The 24009-nt window shown below is 45.5% G+C and overlaps 1 protein-coding gene across 3 annotated transcripts in view; it reads right to left on the bottom strand.

Annotated features, from left to right (window-relative positions):
• Positions 1–472: 472 nt before the first annotated feature.
• Positions 473–24009, bottom strand: part of SLC4A11 (solute carrier family 4 member 11) — a 173834-nt gene continuing 150297 nt past the window's right edge. For all 3 annotated transcript variants that reach the window (XM_074991656.1, XM_074991658.1, XM_074991657.1), the window contains exons 15-20: positions 23374–23480; positions 21700–21868; positions 16927–17100; positions 12903–13098; positions 6581–6750; positions 473–1956 (exon numbers count right to left, since the gene is read on the bottom strand). In XM_074991656.1, coding sequence (XP_074847757.1) covers positions 1893–1956; positions 6581–6750; positions 12903–13098; positions 16927–17100; positions 21700–21868; positions 23374–23480 — 880 coding nt within the window. In that variant the 3' untranslated portion in view covers positions 473–1892. The remainder of the gene's footprint in view (positions 1957–6580; positions 6751–12902; positions 13099–16926; positions 17101–21699; positions 21869–23373; positions 23481–24009) is intronic.

The raw sequence follows: 24009 nt of genomic DNA, 5'->3' as shown, positions 1-24009 counted from the left end.
TGGGCCCCTCTGTTCTTGGTAGTTTCCTTCAAAGCTGTAGGCGACTACATTATGAGGGACTCTCTTTGGGTGTTATTAAAAGTAAGCTAATTATTGAATGAGTGGTTGAGTTTGCATTTATAACTTTGGTTTTTAACATACAAGTTTTCTTTCCCAGTTCCTCTCACTAGTAATAGAGGTGTGGGGTTTTTGTTTACTATGTAAAGAAAACCAAATTGCCAATGCACTCCGATACATCTCACTGCCAATTACTGTGCAAACAATTTGCTTAAAATGAACACACTTCCCTGCACTCATCTACAAAAGGATTGTATTAATTTTAATATCCTAATTTTGGTTTTTTAAAAATTTACTCTCATCATTGCTCCACTTTCTCTCTTTTTTTTTTTTGGCGTGGGGTGGGGTTGGGGGTAAAGTTTGCCCCTAGTTGCACTACAAATCAACACAGGACTCACTAAAGGACACCTTGTTTCGCAGTACTCCGAATACAGAAAGACTGACCATAACACCGGCAGAATTCAAAAGATAAAATCGATAGCAGGAAAGTTAGAATTCATACAGAAGTATAATGTAATGTCAGGGTGTAGGGGGAAATGGGAGGTAGCTACAAAACTGAAACAGTGAAGTGACAAACTGAAGCACTGATTAGGAAACAACCAATTTTCACTACATACTGTACATTAAAATTAAATGCAAAGTTCACATGTCAGAGAACATCCAGACAGGGTGATGCAGGGTCACAACAGCCAAAGGACTAAAGGAAACAGAAGGAATGTTTGAACCTAGCAGTGTGTTTTAAAAATAAGCAGTAATTGGGCTAATGCAGTTTGACAACGAATGGCTTTGAAGAAGAAAAGAGAAGCACTGAAGCAAAGAACAATTGTACGTCAGACAGCACAGGTAACACTGATTGAACGACAACACTTTCAGCATCTTGAAAAAAGATGCCTATATATCCAATATATGTATAATAGATATGCAAAATATATACACACAAATCCAAATTACGTATGTATATATGTACACATAGGCAGTTCTGTACATCTGTATATGTGAACATTAATGCACATGACTTAATTTTGTCACATTTCAGCATCCAGGTGGATTTGGGTACAACCAAGAAGGCAGGTGCTGTACAAACCTACAATTCTCTATTTGGTTACTGTGAAGTAAGCATAAATAGATTCAACTAATTCCCAGTGGCTCAGACCCAGGTGTACTTATACCAGCATCACAAAGTGAATCCAACTGCTGAACATTTCTGGAACATGTGAAGAAATTAATTACACAATCTACAGTGTTAGATGAATCCACACACCCATATCCTTTTGCTTCCCAGCCCATCCACTGATCAACAACTTGACGAGATCACTGAATATCTCCTCTGACATATGGCTATCCTCTTAGGAGGTGAACTGGAGTTTTTGGGAAATTGCATTAAAGCTCCAGATTATTCAGTAATCCTTTAAACCAAAAGGTTGGTTATTGTCCTCACATATTCATAGTGTTCTGGGGGAGAGAGACATAGGTATAAAAAAGGGATCCCCCTTAAAATAGGAAATGTGGAACAACCCTAGCACTGCACAACCCACCAAGAAGAATACATTGATCTTTGGGATTTCAAGTTTTAGGATGCAGGTTACATTTCCATACAGCTGGCTTGCCTCAAAACTCAGCAGAGTACTGGCCCTTCCATCCAATGCTGTTTTCGTCTGAAACTTGAACGGTCACTTGGTCTTCGATCATGTACCAAGTGCCACGCTAGAGTGGAAAGGAAGTCCTGGAGGTTCTAAACAAGAGAGCTTCCAATCAATAATTCTGCACCTCAGCAAGGCTGCCAATTCCTTTTGATTCAAAAAGCTGTTCACTGGTCTGAAAGCAGAGATTGAGTTTCAGTGTTCCGCATCCATAGCGTCTAAGTATTTTGCTTCAATGATCCTAGGAAGCAGGTTATACCTAGGAGCGAACAACAGAGATAATTAGATTCAAGTTAGTGCTCTATGTTGAACTTTTCTGGCACACTCTGGGTCAGCATGATTTCAGTTAGCTGGATGTCCACTTATCATGGGTGTGGCCAAGTTTCCCATAGTTCCACAAAGTTTGTTTCCAGCTACCAGTCCTGGCTCTCAGTCTTCTGTGCTGTTGTTTAGCTCTAATTTACCCCTAAATGTCTTCTAAGCTCCCAGTCAGCAATATAAGTGTTGGTAATGTGCTAGACAATATATTGACCTCCCATGGTTCAGCATCAGTCAGGTCCTGAGAGTGGTGGACTACAGAGACACTAAGGGGTTTTGTTCATTCTCTCTCAGGCTCTTCAGAGCTGGGGGTGTCAGAGCTGGGACAATGCATGCAACTTGGTGATTTACATCACATTTGTCAAGCTGGAGGGAAAACAGCTGCATTTGTTCACATGGCTGGAATCCCTGGAACTGCACTGTGGCAAAGAGCACCCTAGAACAAATGACCTTCAGCTGTTAGGGCAACATCTCCATTTCCAGTGCCGCTGTGCCCTCTCCCCTACATAGGGGGCTACAGGGAAGACTGGGGCACGAGCACCCAGCGAGGATGGAGTGGCATGTTGGCCTCGTCCCCACATCTGTCCCCTTGAGGATTTAGGGGAGGCAGCTGACCAGCGTTTGATTGCTCAAAACAGAGCTTTCCCAGTAGGTCATTTCCATCTCCAATGACAATTATTCCTAAACTGCAACGCTCCAAACATTGTGAGACTGGCTTAAAAGATGAGTTTTTTAAATAAAACACCACATTTGTGTTGCTTTTACTTGTGAGAAACGCAGCCAAAAGCACACTAAGATTCTGACGATGCCTCCAAAAGCTGGGGCTTGAAGAAAACACACCACTGCTCTTACAGTCAGTCGTCTTTCAGTTCTGCCCACTGCACTGCGTTCAACCTGTCTCGTCCCTGGGAGGTCTTTGGAGCAGGAGCCATCTTATTTCTTGTTACAACTGGCACTGTCGTAACATGAAATAAAGCATCCATCCCATTGCCGGGGCAAGGTACAGACTGGGACGTCTGGAATCTATTTTATACAACATAATAATAATTTCATTCCTGCGAGCTAATACGAACACAAAGTAGCATTGCAGGCAACATCACAAAGTTCCCTCCATAATACATCCTACTGGGTATTCGTAGGTTAATCAACAACACAGGAAGGAAAGGAATCACTTATTCACCCATTTTTAACAGCTCATTCTCTCAGTAAGAAAACAGCTCATCACGCACACTGCGTGTACTGAAGTATACATCTTGCAGTCTAAGCAGTAATCCCACACACTGTCTGTGGAGTGTGAATTAGTGAACGTTGCTATGAGAACTGGAACTGAGGGCAGGGAACGGCACTACAAGACCTCTCTAGGTCCCACGACTCTGATGCTACAATTGCTACTTTTTCATACAGTTGGATAGTGTAACCTCTCTCATGTATTTGGGGCTTTGGCTGGTTTTTGCATTCTGCTTCTCCCCCTTCTTCATTGAAGGAGAGGAACAGATGTGCCAATAAATGGCTTCACCTCTGTACTCCATCCACACCTCACTCTGCTGAGCACGGTGGACAGTTCTGACAGCAGGGCTGGACTGCAAGGTGGTCGAATACTGCTGGTATAGGTTTGGCAATGTGCCCACTTTTGCCAGATGTCACCCTACATTCCTGGAGGCTACCTCAGTCAAATCGGGAAACTTTAGACAACAACAGTCTGGCGCGGCAGCTGAGCGAGAGCAGGCTCCCTTCCCTGCTTTCGCTCTGCTCCACTCCCGGAAGTGGACAGCACGCTCCCTGCAGCCCCAGCCACTGCCAGAGGGATGTACCTTTGAGAGGCGCATTGCCTGGGGTAAGTGCCACTCCCCTGCCCCAGCCTAGAGCCTGCATCCAAGCTACAGAGCACCAGAGCCTCGCTGCCCCCACCCCACACCCAAACTTCCTCCCAGAACTCAGCCCCTCCCCTCCTCCCAGAGCCCGCGCCCTCCCCCCCCCACACCCAGACTGCCTCCCAGTTAGACACTCGGAACCCCAGGTGGGTGGTCTGCACTAGCCCTTCCTGTGTTGGCACCCGTGGCGACGTGCTGCCACTGCAGTGACATTTCTGTACTGGCCCCGAGGGGCAGGGAATGCTCTTACACATGCTGCTGCCACTGGCTGGCAGGAGGCATTTTCTGCACAGCTGGGCTCAGTCACCAGCAGCTAGCAGGGAAAAGCAGCAACGAAGGGCTGAAGCACTAGAGTCTGCTCCTGACCATACTGGAGACCACAGCAGCTTTGGCATTTCCCTTCGGCGGGGACAGGACTGGGCCATCACGCTTCTGTCTGCGACTTGCTCCACTTTATCCCCTTATTTATCGCTGCTCTCTGCAGAGCTTCCAAGCAGCTGCCGAGGGCCTTTTCAGTCAGGTGGGACACACTGCACTGTAATGCGTCAAAGGCAGCCGGGCATCCTTCAACAGCTCCCAGGTTGGCTGATGCCCAACACGCGTGCTTAGAAGTGATTTTTAACAGCTCATTGCTGTTTGGTGTTGAATTCATTTCCCACCACACCTAAGGAGGGACGGCATATGAAAGAGGGCATCGGCCCATTGTTTTATTTAATGAGCCGAAGAAACCCAGCCCTTAACATGCTGAAAGAATGAATTTCTTTCATGCAGCAATGGCCCCTAGGGCACTGAGGGAGTCTGCCAAAATTTAGATTAAGAGCCCCACATAATTTCAGGGCTCCTGTGGCAAACGTCAGCCAATTGTGAGTGTGTGCCTGTGCCATCTTAATACTACGCAGCATGGCCCAGGAGATAGTGGGGTTTGAAGCCATAAAGCACTGTGTTCATGCTAAGAGTTCTTTCCGTAACAGATGAGAAAACAGTTGTTACTGTGTGTAGCAACTGTGCTGAGAGTAACAAGTTACAGGTCGAGTTGTGATGCTGCTTGTGTAACCCACAGCATTACAGATGGAAGACTCAGTCGCAGCTCTGCCCTAATCAAGGCACTGTCATACAACCCCTAGAGCCAGTGGTGGTCCACGCAACACCTCTGCCTCTTCCCCCAGGCCTGTCACGCATTGGTGCCCTGCACTTACCACTTCTCCCTGTCCCTCCCTGCACTTCTGCGTGCCATGAATCGACTGTTTCATGCTCTGTCCCTGCTTCTGCCCCTGCCCCTTCGAGACTGAATGTCTGATTCATGGCGTTCAAGCTCTAAGAGGAAGGCGGGGTGGGGGGAGCAGGGATGGGGCGCAAAACAGCCAGTTTGTAGTGCTCTGGGAGTGCAGGGAGAGGACATGGGGAAGAAGCCAGACTGGGATTTCATCTTGTAAAGTAAGTGTGAATGTTTCCTTTTTATTAGTTGAAGCAGCTACCAGTTCTACTAATGACTGAAGGGCTTCTATTTGTTTTGAAATATCCATCATACCAGGTATTAATGTACTTGATCTTATTTTGGGATCTAGGTTAGTGCACGACTGACTTCAATTCTACAGCCCACAGAGATGAAGGAGGGACACTCATGTGCCCACTCACCAGCCATGGCTGCCCATCACTGCCTAGAGCCAACAATCTACCTTCTGGGCTCCTCCTTGCTTTGCAATGCACCCCGCGCTAGGGCCTCTCTCTGCCCTAGGCCGGTTTGGCTTAGCTATCCTACCTAGTGCGGGGGGTTCTACGTGCCACACACAATATCACTTCCTGCCCTCTGAGGGGAGTCCTCAAAAAGATCCCATCCACCACGCCCTGCTATCCATGATCCAGGGGAGCGGGCAGCATGGGGTGGGACCACTCAAGCCATTAGGGAATATGGCACAGGACCACAGAAAAACCTATGGGTGAGTCTACATGACAGTGGTACATCGGCACAGCTGTGCTCCTCGAGAATAACTGGTGAAGACTGACTAGGCTGACCAGGGTGTGCTCCCCTTTGCATAATTACTCCACCTCAGCAAGAAATGTAAGCTATGCTGGCAGGTGAGTATCTCTTGCCAACACAGAGCTGGTGTGAGCAGAACAAAGTTTGTATCGAGCAGAGGGCGAGGGGCTTTTTCACATCCCAAAGTGATGTGCTTTAGATCAACTTCAGCAGCAGAGTCGACCTGGCCTAAGTTAGGGTCATGGAATCCTGAGGCTGGCAGACACCTCAGGAGGTCATCGAGTCCAGCCTCCTGCCCAAAGCAGGACCAACCCAAACTAAATCAACTGAGCCAGGACTTCTAAACCAATAGGAATGGAAGTTCCACCACCTCTTTAGGTAATACCTTCCAGCACTTCACCACCATCCTGGTGAAATAGCTTTTCCTAACATTCAATCTAGACCTCACTCACTGTAACTCGAGACCATTGCTCCTTGTTCTGCCATCCATCCCTCCTGAGAACAGCCTCTCTCCATCCTCATTAGAGCCCCTCTTCAGGGAGTTGAAACCTGCTATCAAACTACCCCTCACTCTTCTCTTCTGCCAACTAAGTAAGCCCAAATCCCTCAGCCTCTCCTCATAGGTCAAGTGCTCCTAAGTTGCATGTAGTTCCTTAATCAGAAGCCAAACAAACCGGTCATGCCATGATGTGCCTGTAGTACGGAGATCGTCATACCTGATCGGGATCATTCCTATCATGATGAGAGGAAAAATCATCTTCATGTAGGGCAAGGGTGACATCCCAAAGCCACAGAGGATAAGAAGCTGGAGAACCTGTAGGCCTGTGAAATAGTGGATCTTCCTCTGAGGGACCCGGCGAATGTAATGAGTTGGAGGGTACGCAGTCTGTGAAAGAGAGAGCAGGTATGAACCGGGCGCAACAGACATCAGTTCAGGTGAGGGATACGGGTATCATTTTGCCTGGGGAATGGGCAGAGAGGAGCAGCAGCTGTGTGTGCCAGGACGCCGCTTACTCTCCTTCCCATTCCCCTAGCTGGGAGTAGGGTGGAAAGTACACGGCTTGTGTGCAGGCCGCTCGCTCCTAGCCGGAGAGGGGAGTGGGCAGAGGAGCCACTCACCCAATCTGTGTACTTTCCTTCACTCCTGGACAGTCAAGGGGAACAGGATGAAGAGCAAGCAGCATCATTATTTTAGGGAACCCATCGACACACAGCGGGTAAGGTTCGTCTCATACCTCAAAGCAACAGGCAGCTCTCAGAAATAGGGAAGTAACATTGCAGATATTGAAGGACTTCGCCGACCAAGTTCAGGCCTGGCTCCTTAGATCAAAGAGTTGAACTGGAGGATTTTGAGGGGTAAAGCTAATACCACTGGTTAAAGTACTGGCAACAGAACACAAACAATGACCCAGGCAACAGAAAAGGAGAAAACCACAGATACTTGCCTGGGGGAACATCTGGAACACAAGAAATTATACTGATACCACAATGAGATCCTACCCCCTGCTCACGTGTGATTAGCAGCACTTTGCAGCAACATGTAAACTATCCAGGGGCTCGGGAGGGCGTGTGCATCATTAGTGCTGCTGATTTAGGCAGATCAGCTCGGAAGCTGCTCCTACTTCTGTTCGTCTTCAACGGTGGCAATGAGCTGTGTGTCACGTGAGTACTTTCCACCTTCTCCTTGGAAGGGGAAGAGTTATGAGGAGTCTGCTACAGGAAGAACTGTTTCCTGGGCAGGCATGGAACGTACAACCCTGAGGGAGTCTACCCAACGACAAAGCCGTCACTGCTGCGTCCCAACAGCTGGCTCTGCTGGAGCTCTGAGGGATGCTGGCCTGCATAACCTTTCACTTGGCTTCTCTCTTTTCTTGCCCTAGGCTGGAGGTCTTTGCACATACGGCTACCACCTCAAAGACAAGCTTCTCCATAACACTTCAAGCCACTTGAGTGAGGATTGCTCACGGCCTCAGCCTAGGGCTGGAGTACAGAACTATAGTATAGTTCTAGTATTTTACGATTCAACAGCTGGATGCTTGGTGCTGGCAGACAGTGGTGCACGACAGCAGAACGTGTGTGAGCTAATCTGCGGACACCAGTGAAAAATAATTTGACACCTGTGAGCTGGGCATATGTACATCAAGAGTGGAATGCACATGTCCAATATCTTGAAGGACAACTATAAATTTGGCCCTTATTACAAACACAATAATGCACAAGGTGGAGATTCATTTTACTAGGGACTGTCTAACCTAGTGACTGGCTTTGCATCTGTCCCATTAACATCAGCAGAATTTATTATAAAAACATAATTTTTGCTCCTTTTTGAAATTTGTTTTCATCCTGTACTAGAAAGCCAAAATTTCCTGGCAAATACAAAAATTTCAAAGTTTCTACTCTGGATCATGAATTGCTTCTCATAAAAAGGTAAAAATATTTAATCACAACCTCATCATTTTGATGTATTTTGAGTCAATGTTTAGCTACTGAAATATATATAAATATAGTATTAAAATTAAGATTTTAACATGTACAAAAGTGCAACAAGAAAGTTGATATGAATCATTTTCAGTTTTTCCTGGTGAAAATTTGGTCAAGTTCAACATGCTCCGAGAGCCAATGTGAATTTGGCAAAACTGTATTTTCCAACTATTCTACTGAAAAATTTTGAATGGATTGTAAACAGGTAGCTTGCTCGAATGACAGTCTACTTGGAAGTCAACTGCTTATCAGCTATGAAGTGTAATTGCTTTCTAAAAATACTCCATTAACAGGCAAACTGAAAAGCATTTCCACATGCCATGACCCAAGAGAAGAGTTCTGTGTTTCTCTTGCAGTAGCTGATAACTTCACTGAACAATGCAGGGGTATCTTCTGCAGCTGGGGAATATAATCCAGAACATGATGAGTAAGTGAAGGAATAACTAATTTTTCACCAGCTAGCTTTAAACTGCATTTACTTGTTTGTGCATTTAGATGTGCACATACTAAAATATTCCTAGTCACGATTTGAGATTTTAAAGCTGTTATAAAACAAAGTGAAACATCTTCCGTTATTCCATTAGCTTTGCTTATTTCTCAAATCCATTGTCATTACATGGCTGATATTTTAGGAGAGTTATCCAGCCTATAAATAGTATTTAGACACTGGGGCTGCCTTTTAAAATATATGTACCTGATATTTTATAGTCAGAGGGTAGAAATATATTTATGTACGTCAGTCTATTAAATGGCGTCATTAAAGCATTTACGGATTGTACTCTCCAACACTTCAGAATGGTTTCCAGAAGGAGTAACAGCACAAGGCCCTTTGGAGCCCATTTCTCCAGGGGTGAAAGATCAGCACACTAAAGCTCTGTCACATCTGGGCTGAATCACAGAAAGGAAAACTTGCTTGGGAAGCCTCATGTAATTAACCCTTTGGAGTCCCTAAGGCGGGAATGGATTATTTTAAAGGCAACAAAAGGTCAAGTTCAAGTAATTTATAAAGCAAATCAAGGCAAAAGGCAAAACTGTGCCAACCAGTGCCAAGAGCTATGGAACTAATGGCTGAACCATAATTATTCAGTCGCTGAGGGTTTCGTTAAGCGCTTCCTTGTTGACTCTGACTGCAAGCTCTTTGGGCAGTTACTTGTCTCAGGGTTTCTCTATACATCTGGGGGTGCAGGTGTTTCGATGTGCTGTGATCAATCTCCTCCAGAGACCGATTTTGCTGTGTGTGTGAAGATGAGGTCAAATCAATCTCTCTGGGCTCAGCCATCGATCCTGATACATTAGCATGGAGTAAGGGATGTCAGCGTGAGCTCGCAGAGCCCTGATCTACGCTAGGAAAGAAAGTCGATCCCGATACAATTCTAGCTATGTTAACAGCACAGCTAGAACTGTGTATCCGCGATCGACTTTGATCCCTCGTGTAGACCAGGCCTTTCTCCTGTATGTCTCTTAGCACATTTTCAGGAGGCATGGGGGTTAAAAGAATAAATAAGGTTGCCTTTGGGAAGGTACTGGAAAAGCCCATACAGATCACAAGGATTCAGGGGGAGTAGTAGGCATCCTTCAGTCTACGTAGACTACGGATCGTGCCCTTTGTGGTTCCATTTGGGATCATCACTTGCAGCGTCGGCTGTGACTGTGAAGACCCACACGAGAGTGACAGTCCTTGCTGCATCTGTTGCATGTGTAGTGGGTGTCTGGCAGGTCCTTACTGTGCTTTCTGTGGGCTCGCTTCTCCTCTGCTAGCTGTCTGATCCTCATCTCACCCTTCTGAAGGCCCTTGTGTAGCTCCTGCCTCCATCTGCTGTGATCGTCTGCCAGTTCCTCCCAGCTGTCTGGCTCAATGTCTACCTCCCTGAGGTCCCTCTTGCAAACATCTTTGTAGCGCATCTGGGGGCGTCCGGGAGGTCTTTTGCCAGAGGCTAGCTCGCCACACAGGACGTCTTTTGGGATCCTTCCATCATTCATCCTGTGGACGTGGCCAAGCCAGTGGAGTTGCTGCTGCCTGAGGAGGTTGTGCATGGTTGGGATCCCAGCTTGCTCAAGGACAGCGGTGTTGGACACACTGTCCTTCCACGATAGTCTAAGGATGTGCCGGAGGCAGCGCAAGTGGAAGACGTTCAGCCTCTTTTCCTGGCGGGCATACAGGGTCCAAGACTCGCTACCGTAAAGGAGGGTGCTGAGGATGCAGGCTCTGCAGACTTGCATTTTGGTGTGGGTGTACAGCTTGAGGTTATTCCACACTCTTGCTGAGTCTGGACAGAGTTGTGGCTGCTTTTCCGATCCTCCTATTTAGCTCAGTCTCCAATGACAGGGTGTCAGTGATGGTGGACCCAAGGTAAACGAACTCGTGGACGACCTCTAATGTATAGTTGTCAGTGCTGATTGATGGAGGTTCAGCAATGTCCTAACCAAGTACGTTTGTCTTCTTTAGGCTGATGGAAAGCCCGAACTCCTTGCATGTTTTGGAGAACTGATCCAGCAGTTTCTGAAGCTGGTCTTCTATGTGTGACACTACAGCAGCGTCATCCGCAAACAGCATATCGCTGATGAGGACTTCCCGCACCTTAGACTTAGCTTTCAGCCTTGCAAGATTAAACAGTTTCCCATCAGATCTTGTGTGCAAAAAGATGCCCTCTGTTGAAGATCCAAAGGCGTGCTTCAGGAGGAGTGCAAAGAAGATCCTGAACAATGTCGGAGCAAGGATGCATCCTTGTGGGTTATCCTGCCTTGTGGGTTATCCTGGGAAGGAGCAAGGCTAAGGGAGTAAACCCTGACAGCAAATCCAGAGGGGAGTCCTAAGGCGGTTCTGTGCCAACTCCTGGCATTGACCCGGCAACTCCTGCAGCTGAGTTGGTACCAGACGTAGAGGTTATCCTCTCCTTTGGACTGTATCAGTAAAGCCAAGAGGGGGACACTGGCGTCTGGGCAGCCCAGGGTCCCAAAATGGGAAAAAAAAAAAAAAAAAAAAAGGTTGCCCAGGCTCGCTCCTGGAGAGGTACTCCAGGATCGCTTAACAGCGTTGAACCAACACAGGAGATAACAGATACCAGTTATAAGCTCTTGCTCGATTGGCATAGAGAACGAGCGCCAGGGATTGCATTCGACGGTGGGAGAGATCATTGCATCTCATTGGACAGTCACTGCGTGCCACAAGCTGGGAGCCCCCAGCCAGTAGGGTACTGTCCTGCCACAGTTCACCTGCCTCACTGGGTGCGTGAGGCTTAAGGTTCCCAAATCTGACAAGTGACTGAAATTTGAGCACCAGGCAAACCAATAAGAAAATCAACAAGAAAAGGAAACCATCAAAGCTTTAAGCTTGCTTGTTGGAATGTGCAGACCATGCTGACCGGTTTGACTGAAGATCATCAGGACATCAGTGACACCCGAAAGACCGCTGTCATCAATGAGGAACTGAAGAGGCTCCAAGCTGACATTGCTGCTCTGCAAGAGAGACGCGACTCGCAGATTCGGGATCTCTAAAGGAAAAGGAATTCGGGGGAACTGCACTCCCAATGCCACAGAGTTTCCACATATGGAGATGTGTATCCATCTGCCTGAAGTGAATGTGTGTCAGTTCAGTGTTCTTGTCTGTATTGAAGTAATGCACAGATGCCTCAGTCTTTATGAATGTCTCACTCCGCCAGATGTGATAGAACAAAAGAGAAACAAGTATCGGTGGGATAACTGTACTAATCTGTATCTGGAAAAACAAGGCGGAATCCAGTGGCACCTTAGAGATCAGCAGGTTTACTGGGGCCTAAAAACTTTTGTGGGCAGGAGTCAACTTCATCAGATCCATGTGACAAAGTGCAGTTTTGCCTATGAAAGCCCATGTCCAAAGAAAGCTAAGTCAAGTCTTTAGCAAGAGACAGTCTTGTGCCAGCATAGAACTGACAATTGGGGTGTGCCTCACCTTCATGAGCATTAGTTTCACCCATTTGAAATAGAAAAAAATAAAGTTACTGGATACATGTTGATGTGAGGAATTTTTAGTGGGAGCCACAAGCTCATGTCCGACAGCAGGATTTGACTCACTGTTTAACGTTCACCAAAAGAGGCTACAATTCTGAATGTTTTGGAGTAAATTCAGTGCAAAGGGCCCAAAGAGCTTATGCCTTGTTTGACAACATGCAAGAAAATAATAATCAAGTGACAAATATCAAAGGGGAACATAAAATGAGGGGCGTGACTGCAAAGGCAGGCAATAAACGCTCCTTAATGTATCAAGGAAAGGAACATGAGGCTTTTGAAGCACCCTTCCTGTCAGGGTTAATGGCAAGACTGTCAGGAATTGCGTGATGGCCTATTGCCCTGGAACTATCGTTGGGGCTGCATCTATGAGACAGCTTACGTAGGGCATGCGGTGGATGGGTTGGGGAAGGAGGGAGGAAGATAGAACACACAATCATAGACGGTTTAATGGCAGTGTTTTGAAGCTGTGGTAATCAACTCATTATATGAGTTTCCTCAGGAAACAGAGTGTAAGGTGCTATTTCTTGTTCCATATCCTGTGCAGTAAGTTTCCAGTACGACTTTCTCTACCTGCTCTTTCAGCAAGAGGGCCACCCTCTCAAAGAGCTGATTCCCATCAATGGAGGTCAGAGCGATGTACAGGAAGAGGCCGTAGAGGACTGGCTTCGGGATCCACTGTAGTGGAAACGGCAGGAGCAAGAGCGAGAGCCCCACCAAGAAGTTGGCCACCAGTGTCGTCAGTCGTGTCTCCTTCACGCTCACAATCCTACAGGTGGAAAGATACGCATGGTGACAAGGCAGCAAAGACGAGCAGTGACACAGCAGTACCTATGCTTACGCCCTGGGGCTCACTCACAAGGGGCAGCTGTTATGGGACATTCCAATACAACAATCAAGTACCTCCAGCCAAATACCAACATTTTCAGAAGACAAAAAACCCCTTGGCCTCACTTGAGGTCATTTGGTCAACTGCTCAAAAAGAGCAGCTGGATAAATGCCAAGGCCCCAAAACTAACCCTGTTTAATTTTCCCTGTCTTGTTTTATCCTAAGCTCCGTGGACACAAGCTCAGCTTCAACCTCAGCAGTCTAATGAACAGAATCACTTTAATGCTAGAGTCCCCTTTCTGCATGTTATACCTGTCCAGCACTACCTGATTTCATACACAATAAGGCATGCAGGAGTGCCATATTACACTACACACACACACACACACACACACACACTCCATTCCCCAAGGGAGGTCAGAGAGCTGCTTCTGTGGGAACTATCTAGTGATCCACTTGAAAACACATTCTCCTGATTAAATCACCAGCATTGTCGATAAACACAAGAATTTCCCTGTTTATACAACAGGGAAAAAATCCACAGAATTATTTAGGGAATTAGGACATTAATCCTGTGGTGGAGTCTGGGAGTTGCTCTGCAAATATTCCATTAACCCTGCTTAAAAATCCAATTGCTTAATGCAAATTTTCAGAAGGTGACAGATTTTAGACTGACAGACCTGTCACTGGAAACATATTGACAGGAAGCAAGAAAGTGCAAAGTGACTTTAAAACAGGCTGTACCACACACAGCTCAGAACTATTCCCAAATGTGAACAGAGTGCTCCATGCAAGAAGCTGAAAAATAAGAAAGGGACATTGCTACCCTAACACCTGCTCAATCTCCACCATTGGCCCAGGGGCCTACCAAACACAGCAGAAAGGGGGAAAACTCCTCTCTCAGGAAAATATTTAAAAAATGGGGACAGCTCTTGGTTAATGTCACCTGGCATGTCAATAAATGTAAATGGTAACCTGTTATCCTTTAACAAGGGAAAATACTAGACTTGGATAATGTGGCACAATTAAGAAAGATAAGTTACTAGACAGAAAAGAATAGCGGCCAACATCGTCTCATGGGGACTATTTAGAAAGTATTACCCCAAATTCTTTAGGACCTTTGGAAGAACTGGGACAGCTAGCAGTCAGTGAGGTGTCTGGAATTCTTTCCCCACTGGTTTGCATCCAGGCCTGGGTTGGTGTAGAACAAAGATCCTTGAGATGATGGACCCCAGCAAGCTGGATGCATAACTGATTCTTTGATGGCTGGAATGAGATGTTTTGTGCACCGGCATCTCTGTGACCATTCAGGGAGTTTGTAGGATAAGTAATGTCCTAATCTAGCCTCACAGGCGATCCTAAGAGTGTAACAAAAGGGATGGAATACAGTAGCTAATTTGGCTTGTCCAGAAAAATAATGAATGTGCCAATTAAAAGTGCCCTGGGCGCTCTCACTTCAGCAGGCGGGGAAAAAAAAAAATGGAAATTTTATGTCAGAAATAAACAGATCAGTTACCAGGCAACCTTATGGCTCACAAATTTATTTGAATATTTATTATTTTCAGCATGCACAAAGCACACTAGGTGCCTCATACCCCAAGTAAAACAGTTTGCAGCCTGACCTGGACATGAGAGTGCCCGAGAGGTAGTACTGGTGGCATTGCTTATAGCTAAGGCTGCGTGGATCTGTTGCCAGCTCATTGTAACCTTGCCATGAGTTGAGTTATTCTGAAAACCTTCTGCAAGAAAGCATCAGCTGTTCCCAAGAACAAAATTCGGGGAAATTATCTTGTACTCACGTTAAAACAATTTGTATGACTGTTTGGTTGAAAAGCTCTAGCGCTTCCATGTTCTGCAGCAAGGACTTGAAATCCACCTAGGGGAGCAGGGGTCAAGAGGGACTGTGTCTGTTACCAGGAAAATCTAACCAAAATGGGTTCACACAGGCTCTGGAAAGACATTTTAGAATTTGCAGCTAAGTTATGGACCTAGAAGGCCTGTCATCAACTGAGGGGATACCGAGGACAGAGAGACTCTACCCTAGAACATCTTCAAAAGAATCCTTAAAGCAAGGCCAGGTCACCAGGCTCCTCATTATATCAGGTGTAGCACACTGAATTAATTTGTCTACACAATCATACTCCAAGTTTGGCCTGCATCAAATGCTGAAGCCCAATTCCTTCATGGACCAGGGGAAATTTTTTGCTTTCTAAAAGTTTTTTTCTTGTGTTTACATGTGTCCATCCTATCCTGTTCTAAGTTTGTAGCTTGGTTTCTTTCAGAGAGCAGGAGGCAGCAGCTTTCAGTACTCAGAGATGAACAATCCTTTTTTGATTTTCTGTTTAAGCTTTGTTTCAGATTCCCTCTCACAAGGCAGCCAAGGAAGATGACCGTACATAGATCCACTTGTTTATATTTTTCCAGCTTTGTGAGGAACAAGAGATCTGTAATCTCCATGGCAGCTGGAGAAGGCAACAAACAACAAAAACACCAACCATTTCCCCCAAGCATTCAGTTCAATGTTGTCATCTATGTATCTGATCACCTCTGTGCAGAATGAAAAGGAAGGATGGAAGGTTTTTAGTGCACCTTATGAGTGTCCACAACTACTTGCTTCTGTCCTGCCAACTTTTTCCCCCAAGAAGAGCTGAGGGATAGAACCTTGCATGGATACAAAGATATATCTGTGGTTGCAGGCCCCTGAGGATGTAAGCTGGTATCTGCAGAACCACAGGGCTCTCTAAGGAACGACAGGGATGAAAAGAGCAAAAGGCAAACCTACTGCTGCCAGGAGCCACACTCCACGCCGACAGCTCCTCCAGTGCAGCTGTACAGCCCCCAGCCCATCCAGCACACTGACATGCTCCTGATCAGGAGAGAGAGGGCTGGGGATGGTACAGCCACGCTGAAAGAGCTGCTGATGTAGGATGCTAGCTCCTGGGAGTAGCAGCTCCATGTTCTGCTCCTTTTGCCACTACAGTTCCCAGGAGAGTCCTGTGGTTCAGTGGATAGCAATTTACATCCTTGGATATAAATGCGTATCTGCATGGGGCTCTGCCCATGGCAGATGGGCGGCCTCCAGAGAGGTGTCTGCGTAACAGAAGAGTCTCTCAGCTTTGTGAGGCACACTGGCAGATGCTGCAGAGAGCTCTGAAATAAGCACACACGGATACTGCTATCTGCCATTCGCACATTGGACTTCCCAGGTTTCAGACACGGGGGAGTTGCCTGGATATTTTTCTAATGAGAAACAGGGAGCATCTGGCCAAACTAATGTCTCACTGCTGAGGAAGGCTTCAGCAGAGAACTTAAAAATACTAACGTCTCTGAGGAGATGTAGCTCGACCACACGGTTTTTTCCTCATGGATTCCCAGATAAACCAATGAGAGTAGGAAAAAAAATACTGAGAGCGTAGCCTGAGGCCACCCCCTAAAAAAGTTCTGTCAGAGCAGTGCCACTGCCAGCTACTCCAAAGATCCAGAACAGTCATGGGGGTTACACTGAACCACAAAATTCCAGAGCTGGCCCTGGGACCAATCAATGATCCCCCTGCAAACAATCCTCCTTCATTCCAGCTGCCTCTGCATTGATGGCAGCTGACCACTCCTAGCACTGCCACCTGGACTGGTGGTGACTGTTTGAAAAGATTTATTCACTTTCTTCAGAACAAATCACTTGTAGGCATTAAAAGAACCCCAGAAACCCCTTAGGAGCCCCCGGTTCGCATACCTCTGTCCTCTGAGGGATTTTGGCTCCCCAAAACTTACGTCTCATAGATGTGACCATTTTCAACTCTCTCTTCCACGTAGGCCAGTGCTCGGACGTGCATTGGGGAGTGAGGGAAGGCAGCGTGTATCCATGGCAAGCCGAAGACAGACAGCCCCGTGTTAATCAGGGCCACAAGGAGGAGGTCCCAGTGATAAGCTGTTCCTTTCACTAACCTGAAATAAATTCTAGTTAATAAAGTTTTTACATGCACGTCAGCATGTCGTAACAATGCTGCGCTTGCTCTGACTGAGCTAGAACATTCATTGCTGGAGAATATTCACACAGAATTTTACAAACCTCTTCTTTCCTTCAGCATTACTGCAATATCAAAACAGGAGACCTCAACTCACTCAAAATGAATACTGCCATCTGACGTACTACTGTTCTAGCTGGAGCACAAGTCCCGGCCACCATAAGGGCTGCCAAGGTGTTTTTCGTTTTAAACTCCTGGTTTTAGTTGCTCATAAACTTTCATCCATCGAGCTGGAATTTTCCAGGCCAAAGTTTTTTGATGCATTGCACATGTGTGTCTGGAAAGTCAGCTACATGCTTAAGCATTTAGTAATGGCCCTTTGAGGGGCCCACTCCTAGGCAAGACACCTGTAAGTCAGCAGCATCCACTGGGGCTGCGTGAATGCTTCCCCTTTAGGCAAGCATTGAGCAGGCCTGGCCCTAGATAGAGTTCTGCACTTCCATACTGTACCTGTACACCTGTGGCTTCCTTTGTTGTTTTCCTTCCCCTGCTGCCCTTTTTGGGTTTTCCTGTTAGCTTATACAAAAAACTATTTCCTGGCCTATGTTTCAAAGCCCAGCTTCATCTGGCTACTCTCCTTAGCCTTGCTTCAGTCCCAGCATGGAATACTGGCCCCAGGGCGGTTTAAAGTACAGATTAAGCCTCTCTAGTCTGGCACCCTTGGGACCTGACTGGTGCCTAACTGTGGGAGGTCAATATGGTGTAGCAGCTTTATCAATGCTTTCACTGTTTACTGCACTCTTAGAAGACATTTAGGGATAAACTGCAGCTAAATAACAGCACAGAACACAGAGCCAGGAATGGTGGCTGGAAACAAACTATATGGGACCATGGGAAACTTGACCACATCCATGATAAGGGGACATCCAGCTAACTAAACCTTGTCAAATCACACATGTTGCTGGACCAGAGAATGCTGGACTAGAGAGGTCCAACCTTGACAGCAAGCAGACCAAGGCCTGGGACCTGATCCAAGATAGATATAGCCTAAACTTAATTTGAATAATGGTCAGTTATGTGATGCTGAAACTCAACGCACAGAGCCACAGATGTAAGAGACAGTAAATATTCACTAAGCCATCTGTACATTGGTCAGTCCACCCATCACTGGCCTTTTCATTGATCATAGAAACGCAAGCTGGAAGGAACCTCAAGGGATCATCTAGCCCACCCCTCCATGCTGAGGCAGGGCCAACCAGACCTAGACAAAATCCTAATGCTTTACCCAGTCCAGTTTCGTCAACTCTTAGCAATCTACTTTCAGTTGAGCAGCATCTTTAGCATTTCTGTCCTGCAACAGAAAGGCTCCTTGACATTTGAAAAAAAGAGGCTGATGTAGGAGTTAGCAGGTAGGCTGCCATATCTAAGGAAGAACCCAGTTATGTATCTTTAAATATAAGCCTGTTCAATACCAAAATTCACCACATTATAGGGTTGTTAACGGTTAATCAGTTAGCCTCACCCTAATCGGATGAGGCTTACAGGTTGTGGTTAATGGGTGGGCATCAGAGAGGGGGACACACTCCAGCTTAGTCAGAGCAGCTCCGGTCCACAGTGGGCCCGCTTAACTAATGGGATTTTACATCACTGCCATATTATATATAGAAATAGACTCAGGAAATTCAATCAAGAAAAATGGCAAAATTCTCATTTAAGAAGAAAGGGTCGTCATCATGACACTTACAGAACTTACATTTTATGCCAATCACTATTCAATTAAAAAGTTGCATCAATGAGGGCAAAGGAGAATTTTCAAATTGCACAGAGAAGAAATCCCAGAACAGGCATAATCCAGTTGTTCAGAGCCCATCTCTTCTCTGCTTTCCTGTCCTAATGGTCCTTTTTCAAATAAAGTGTGAGAAACAGTAAAATACTAACTAAAAGTTATTATGCAAAAAATGGAGAGAAACCTTCCCCTGTGTTACATTAGCAAAAAATCCACTGAGAACATGGTAGTTCCTTGAGGTGGAGGGGTAGTGCTTTAAATTTATCCTTGATGCCATATCTGACTGTAGTTGGTAAGAACATCAAAGGGAATATTTGAAGACTAGTTTTGTCTTTTTTTTTCCAAGTCTGGGCATAAACCATTGATTTCAGATAAAACTGATACTAGATTTCACATATGGTCCAACTTTGAGCCTGACCTCCTTTGCTTCCATATTCTGAATTAGAAAGAAGCAAGCCAGCATCGTTTGAAACACAACTTTTTCAGTTGCAAAATTCTTTTAAATTAGCACAGCTGCAACAAGATACTGTAGACCCATTTATCTGCTCTTAAGTTTAATAAGAAATATTCATTATATCCCAGGAATCAAGAAACCAGAAGGCTGACTAAATGCCAGCCACATATCAGAGTGGAAGGTGCACCCACTGACTTCAGAACAGAGCTCATTATGTAAAGTCCACAGAGTGAAAACTGGTAGGGTAACTGATGTACAGCTTGACTCATTGCTCCAACATAATGCTGGTGCTTCATCTTTGTCAGAAGTCGTATGCTTCCTAAACGCTCATTTTTGTTATAGTGGCTTGAAATTGACTGGGATTTTTGGAACAAAGAAGGTAGAGAGTCTGACTATCTGGTCACTCTAAACCACAGGTTCTCAAAAAACGTATCTGATCGTGCCTTCCTTCTTTGTGTAGCACATAAAACTCACTCTCCGCACTATCCTTGCTCTGGCACATACTTATACCAATAAAAAAAATTAAGATGCAACTCACAATACGTATTAAAAGCACTAAGGCATTGATTCAGACACAGCCATTTAAGTATACAGTACAGCTTTCTGGATGCCTAGCTCTGAAGGCAGTGCTGTCGCCAACAGTAGTGGAAAAGGGCGGCAATACCACATCATGCTACCTTACTTCTGTGCTGCTGCCATCAGAGCTGGGTGTTCAGCCAGAGTCTACCGTTCTCTGCTCTGCCTTTTTAATCCTCCTTTTCCCCTCGTGTTCTGCATCTCCCACCTAGGGCATCTCTGCTTTAAGAAATGGTGGTGTTGGAAGCTCGCATGTAGATCGAGTACTTGCTGGCCAAATGAATAAAATGAGTGGTAGCCACTTATCTTGTACCACGTAATGCTCAAATATAAATTTTTAAGACTATAGCCATTTCTTGGCACCATGGGTGTGTCCACAATGCAGAGGAGGGGTGAGAATGCAACATGTGAGGAAATACCTGAGCTAGCTTTGATCTATATCTAGATCAAAGGTAGTTTGAGTAACTATGGTAATGCAGGCAAAGTAGCACAGGCTGGCAGCACAGGGGTCCTGCTGCAGCTTCACTGCTACTATTAATGCAGCTAGCTTTGATTAAAAATAGCACAGAACATTTTCATTGCTGCAATGGCACTTCCTGATTGCAGCGGAGACATAACCTATGAACAGGGGACTACCAAACTCATGTCTGTGAAAATCCTGTCACACACCTGTGAAGTCTGGTTTCTAGCCAGCCAGCCATCTTGGTCTCTCCTTTTGAAATCTGGTCTTTGCCAATGCAGCTCTCAAGGCAGAGTGGACAGCAGCGGCTGCTGGAGAGGTGTCCAGCTCTCAATGCTGCAACACTGCCAGCAGCAGAAACATAAAGGAGGGACTACCACGAGCCCTTAATAGGCCTAAGTAAGGCAGGGCCCCCAGTTTGAGAAATGCTGCAGAAAAATCACATTTTTTGGGAGCTGGTCACAGCATAAACAGCACATTTTGTCGCTGTGTTACACAGGTGTGAAATTGGCTATTTATGCCATGATGAACTGGCAAAAAAAAAAAAGTACATGTAACTAGATAAGGGGTACACAAAAACAGAAGCTGCACAATTCAGTCCCAATCCATCTTTACTCAGGGCCCTGCTGACATAGCACTAAAGTGAGATTATCTTTGGGCTTTGACACATGGAACAGTTAGATTGCTGCAATCTGGAGTGTGAAGCTACCCTGTGCTACTCTGCTACGCTTGAAGGGTATGTCTACACCACGTGGAAGATCAAACCAGTTCGATTTCACTCCCAGTTCAATTCTGAGCACGTAGTAAGGACAAGTTAAATTGTCCTATCTGTCAACAGTCAACCCCTGTACTTCTCAATATCCTGAGGATTAAGGAAGGTTGATGGGGGAGTTTCTCCTGTTGACCTCCCTCTGGGAGGATGCCTAGGGAAGTCAATTGTAGATACACAATTCTAGCTACAGCAATTGCATAGCTAGAACTGATTTATCTACAATCGACTTTAATGTCTAGCATAGACCTGGCCTAACTCTCCATACCGTGTACCCTGCTGAGTATTAACAGTTTGTTAATGCTCTTGGAGCTACTCCTAATCTAAAGAGGACTAAGTCAAAGAAATCTAATGCATCGTTAACTGTCCTCACAGAGGGAGATCAACAGAAAAAACAAAGAGCATTAGAGTGTGCAAGGACCATTAGAACGGGATAGATTCACACCCTAGCTTGACACACAGTCTAATTGTTCCCATAAACAAGTCCTAAGAAGAACTGCCTTGGTTTGGAAAGAAAGGCGTTAACCATTTTACCTGTTTTCTGGAGCATTTGTGAGTGATGCCACTATATTCTGCTCGATGAAGAAAAGCATCGACAGAAGGAACCCGAGGCCCATGGCGCTCACGACAGAGCCCACTGAGAGAGAGTGGATTGGGGCCAGCACGAATAAGCTCTCGGATGGGTTGTAGTTAAATTTGGACACTGTAAACACACAGGGGAGAAACAAAGTGAGAAAAAGCAGCCTCGGTGTTTCCTAGATGCAACCAGCGTGCTGTGAAGCCGCGCTTAGCGTACCTCAGAGCCACACACTGGGAGTGCTGTCTGCCACTCCGCCCATGCGCCTCACTGCTGGGTGGGAGAAGTGCTTGGCGGTGGCAGCAATGGCTCTGGTGAATCACCAGCATTGAGTTAGAGCAGGGGGAAGGGGGCTCTGGGGTGAGGTATGGGGGTTGGGTTTCAGTGGGGATCTGGGGGTGGGGATTGAGTTATATATGTTGGCTGTGCTGTGAAATTACAGCACGTGCTGAAGCGTGCCACGAGAGGATAAAGGCTGCTGAGCACTGTTCTAGCCCAACCATGAATTTTTCGCCTGGAGGAAGGTTCCACTGGTTCTCTGGCCTGCATCAATCAGGAGGTCAGGCAAGAGGATCATAATGGTTCCTTCTTGTGCTGCAATCTACAAGGCCACTGCTTTTTAAAAGTCTATTCATCACTGTAGCTTTGACAGATAATGGCCAGCCATGCTGCAATTTTAAATTTTCATCTCCTTATAAAATTGAGGATAATGTAAAGAAAAAAAAAACCACAAAATATTCTTATCACAGACATAGGATTTTACAATATGTTTCTGGAACTGCACTAATTATACGTAATTAAGCATCTTCACTGGACAGTCCTACTTCATAGTTAATTTACTAGTCTAGACATTTTAAAAACCCTCACGCCAAATCAACTGCAGAACGGGTTTTAGCATAATAGGTGGCTGACTTCAGCTGGTGACAAGAAATCCATCGTCACTCAGGGAAAGATCACACGCTACAATTCACCATTTCTCAACCCAGTTGGATGGAGAGAGAGTCACACCAAAAGTGCCACTTCTTATTTACTTCCATACATTTCCTCACATCGTCCACTCACGTCATCACAGGACAATGCAATTCCTGTCCCTAGTCTCTCTTCCTGACATGGAAAAGCTGATCTATTTGTCCAGTGAATGGTGTATCATTTTTAGATTTCCTTGTGTATCTTAGAATCACCCAGATGCTTTGGATCATTACACTTTTTAAAAGTTAGGAAAATAGAAAGAGGAGACTAAATGAACAGGCCGAGATCATCTACACCACATCTGTACAGCTGGCAACAACCTTCCTGCCCACTAATTACCCTGCCCTTTTGTTCTTTGAGAACAGGATCAAGTATTTCTAACAACATACACATGTTAATGACATTCAAATGGAAGGACAGACTTAAATAATTCATTGAGGAAAAACTACATGATATATTGTTTGGTGTTTACACAATTTAGCTTTCAGTGAGGCAATTGGAGGCACAGTTATGCAAGTGTAGGCATGGCAGTTAGGAGACAAACTGCAGGGTTTTGGTTTTGTTTTTGTTTTAACGTTCTTTGCAATAAACTTATTTTCCTTTTTCCTTCTATCTTAAGTGCCTTTTTCCTGGTAATTTGGGGAGTAAACAAGCTGACTTACTTTCTATTTCCTTGAAGAAGTAAGAGCCCACGATGGAGAAGGTGAGAACAGATATGGGTAAGGCACAGTCAGACAGGATTTCACGGACTCTTGCATGAAGATAGGGGCTGTAATTATTAGGAAAAAAACCCTTTCCATTAGCACACAACATACTCATTTATCCTGCTACCATGGTAATGGAGTAAGCATTCAAACCAATGCAGTGACAAGCTCTCTATGTTACTTCAAGCCACTTCTGCTCTGGTTAATTCTTTACTCCCAATATTATTTTATAAGTCCATCATGTAATGCACATATCAGCTTTTGAAACCTAAACACTAGGCTATCCATTTATGGAAAATCTAGGTTCCGGAGTCCGATGAAAATATCAGTGAAACCCAAAGGGGAACAAAATTTTTAGATTCAGGCTTTGAAAAATATGCACCCTCCTGAAGAGCTGACAGTTAGCTGTTATTTCCAGTTTGGGCTTGTGTCTGCAATATCCAGCTCCAATACTTTTCCATTGTTTTAACCATTCCAGTGGGAGATTCTTCAAAGATCCCACAAGGCTCAGAAGCACCACCCCCTACGGACTCTGAGTTGTTTGCCTCACGGTTTTTCATGTTTTTGGAACAAACTGAGATGGAATGCCTTTCC

Source organism: Carettochelys insculpta, chromosome 4 (assembly GCF_033958435.1).
Source record: "Carettochelys insculpta isolate YL-2023 chromosome 4, ASM3395843v1, whole genome shotgun sequence".
Taxonomy (NCBI): Eukaryota; Metazoa; Chordata; order Testudines; family Carettochelyidae; genus Carettochelys; species Carettochelys insculpta.
Note: the sequence above shows the minus strand (reverse complement) of the source record. Positions and strands in the feature narration are given on the sequence as shown.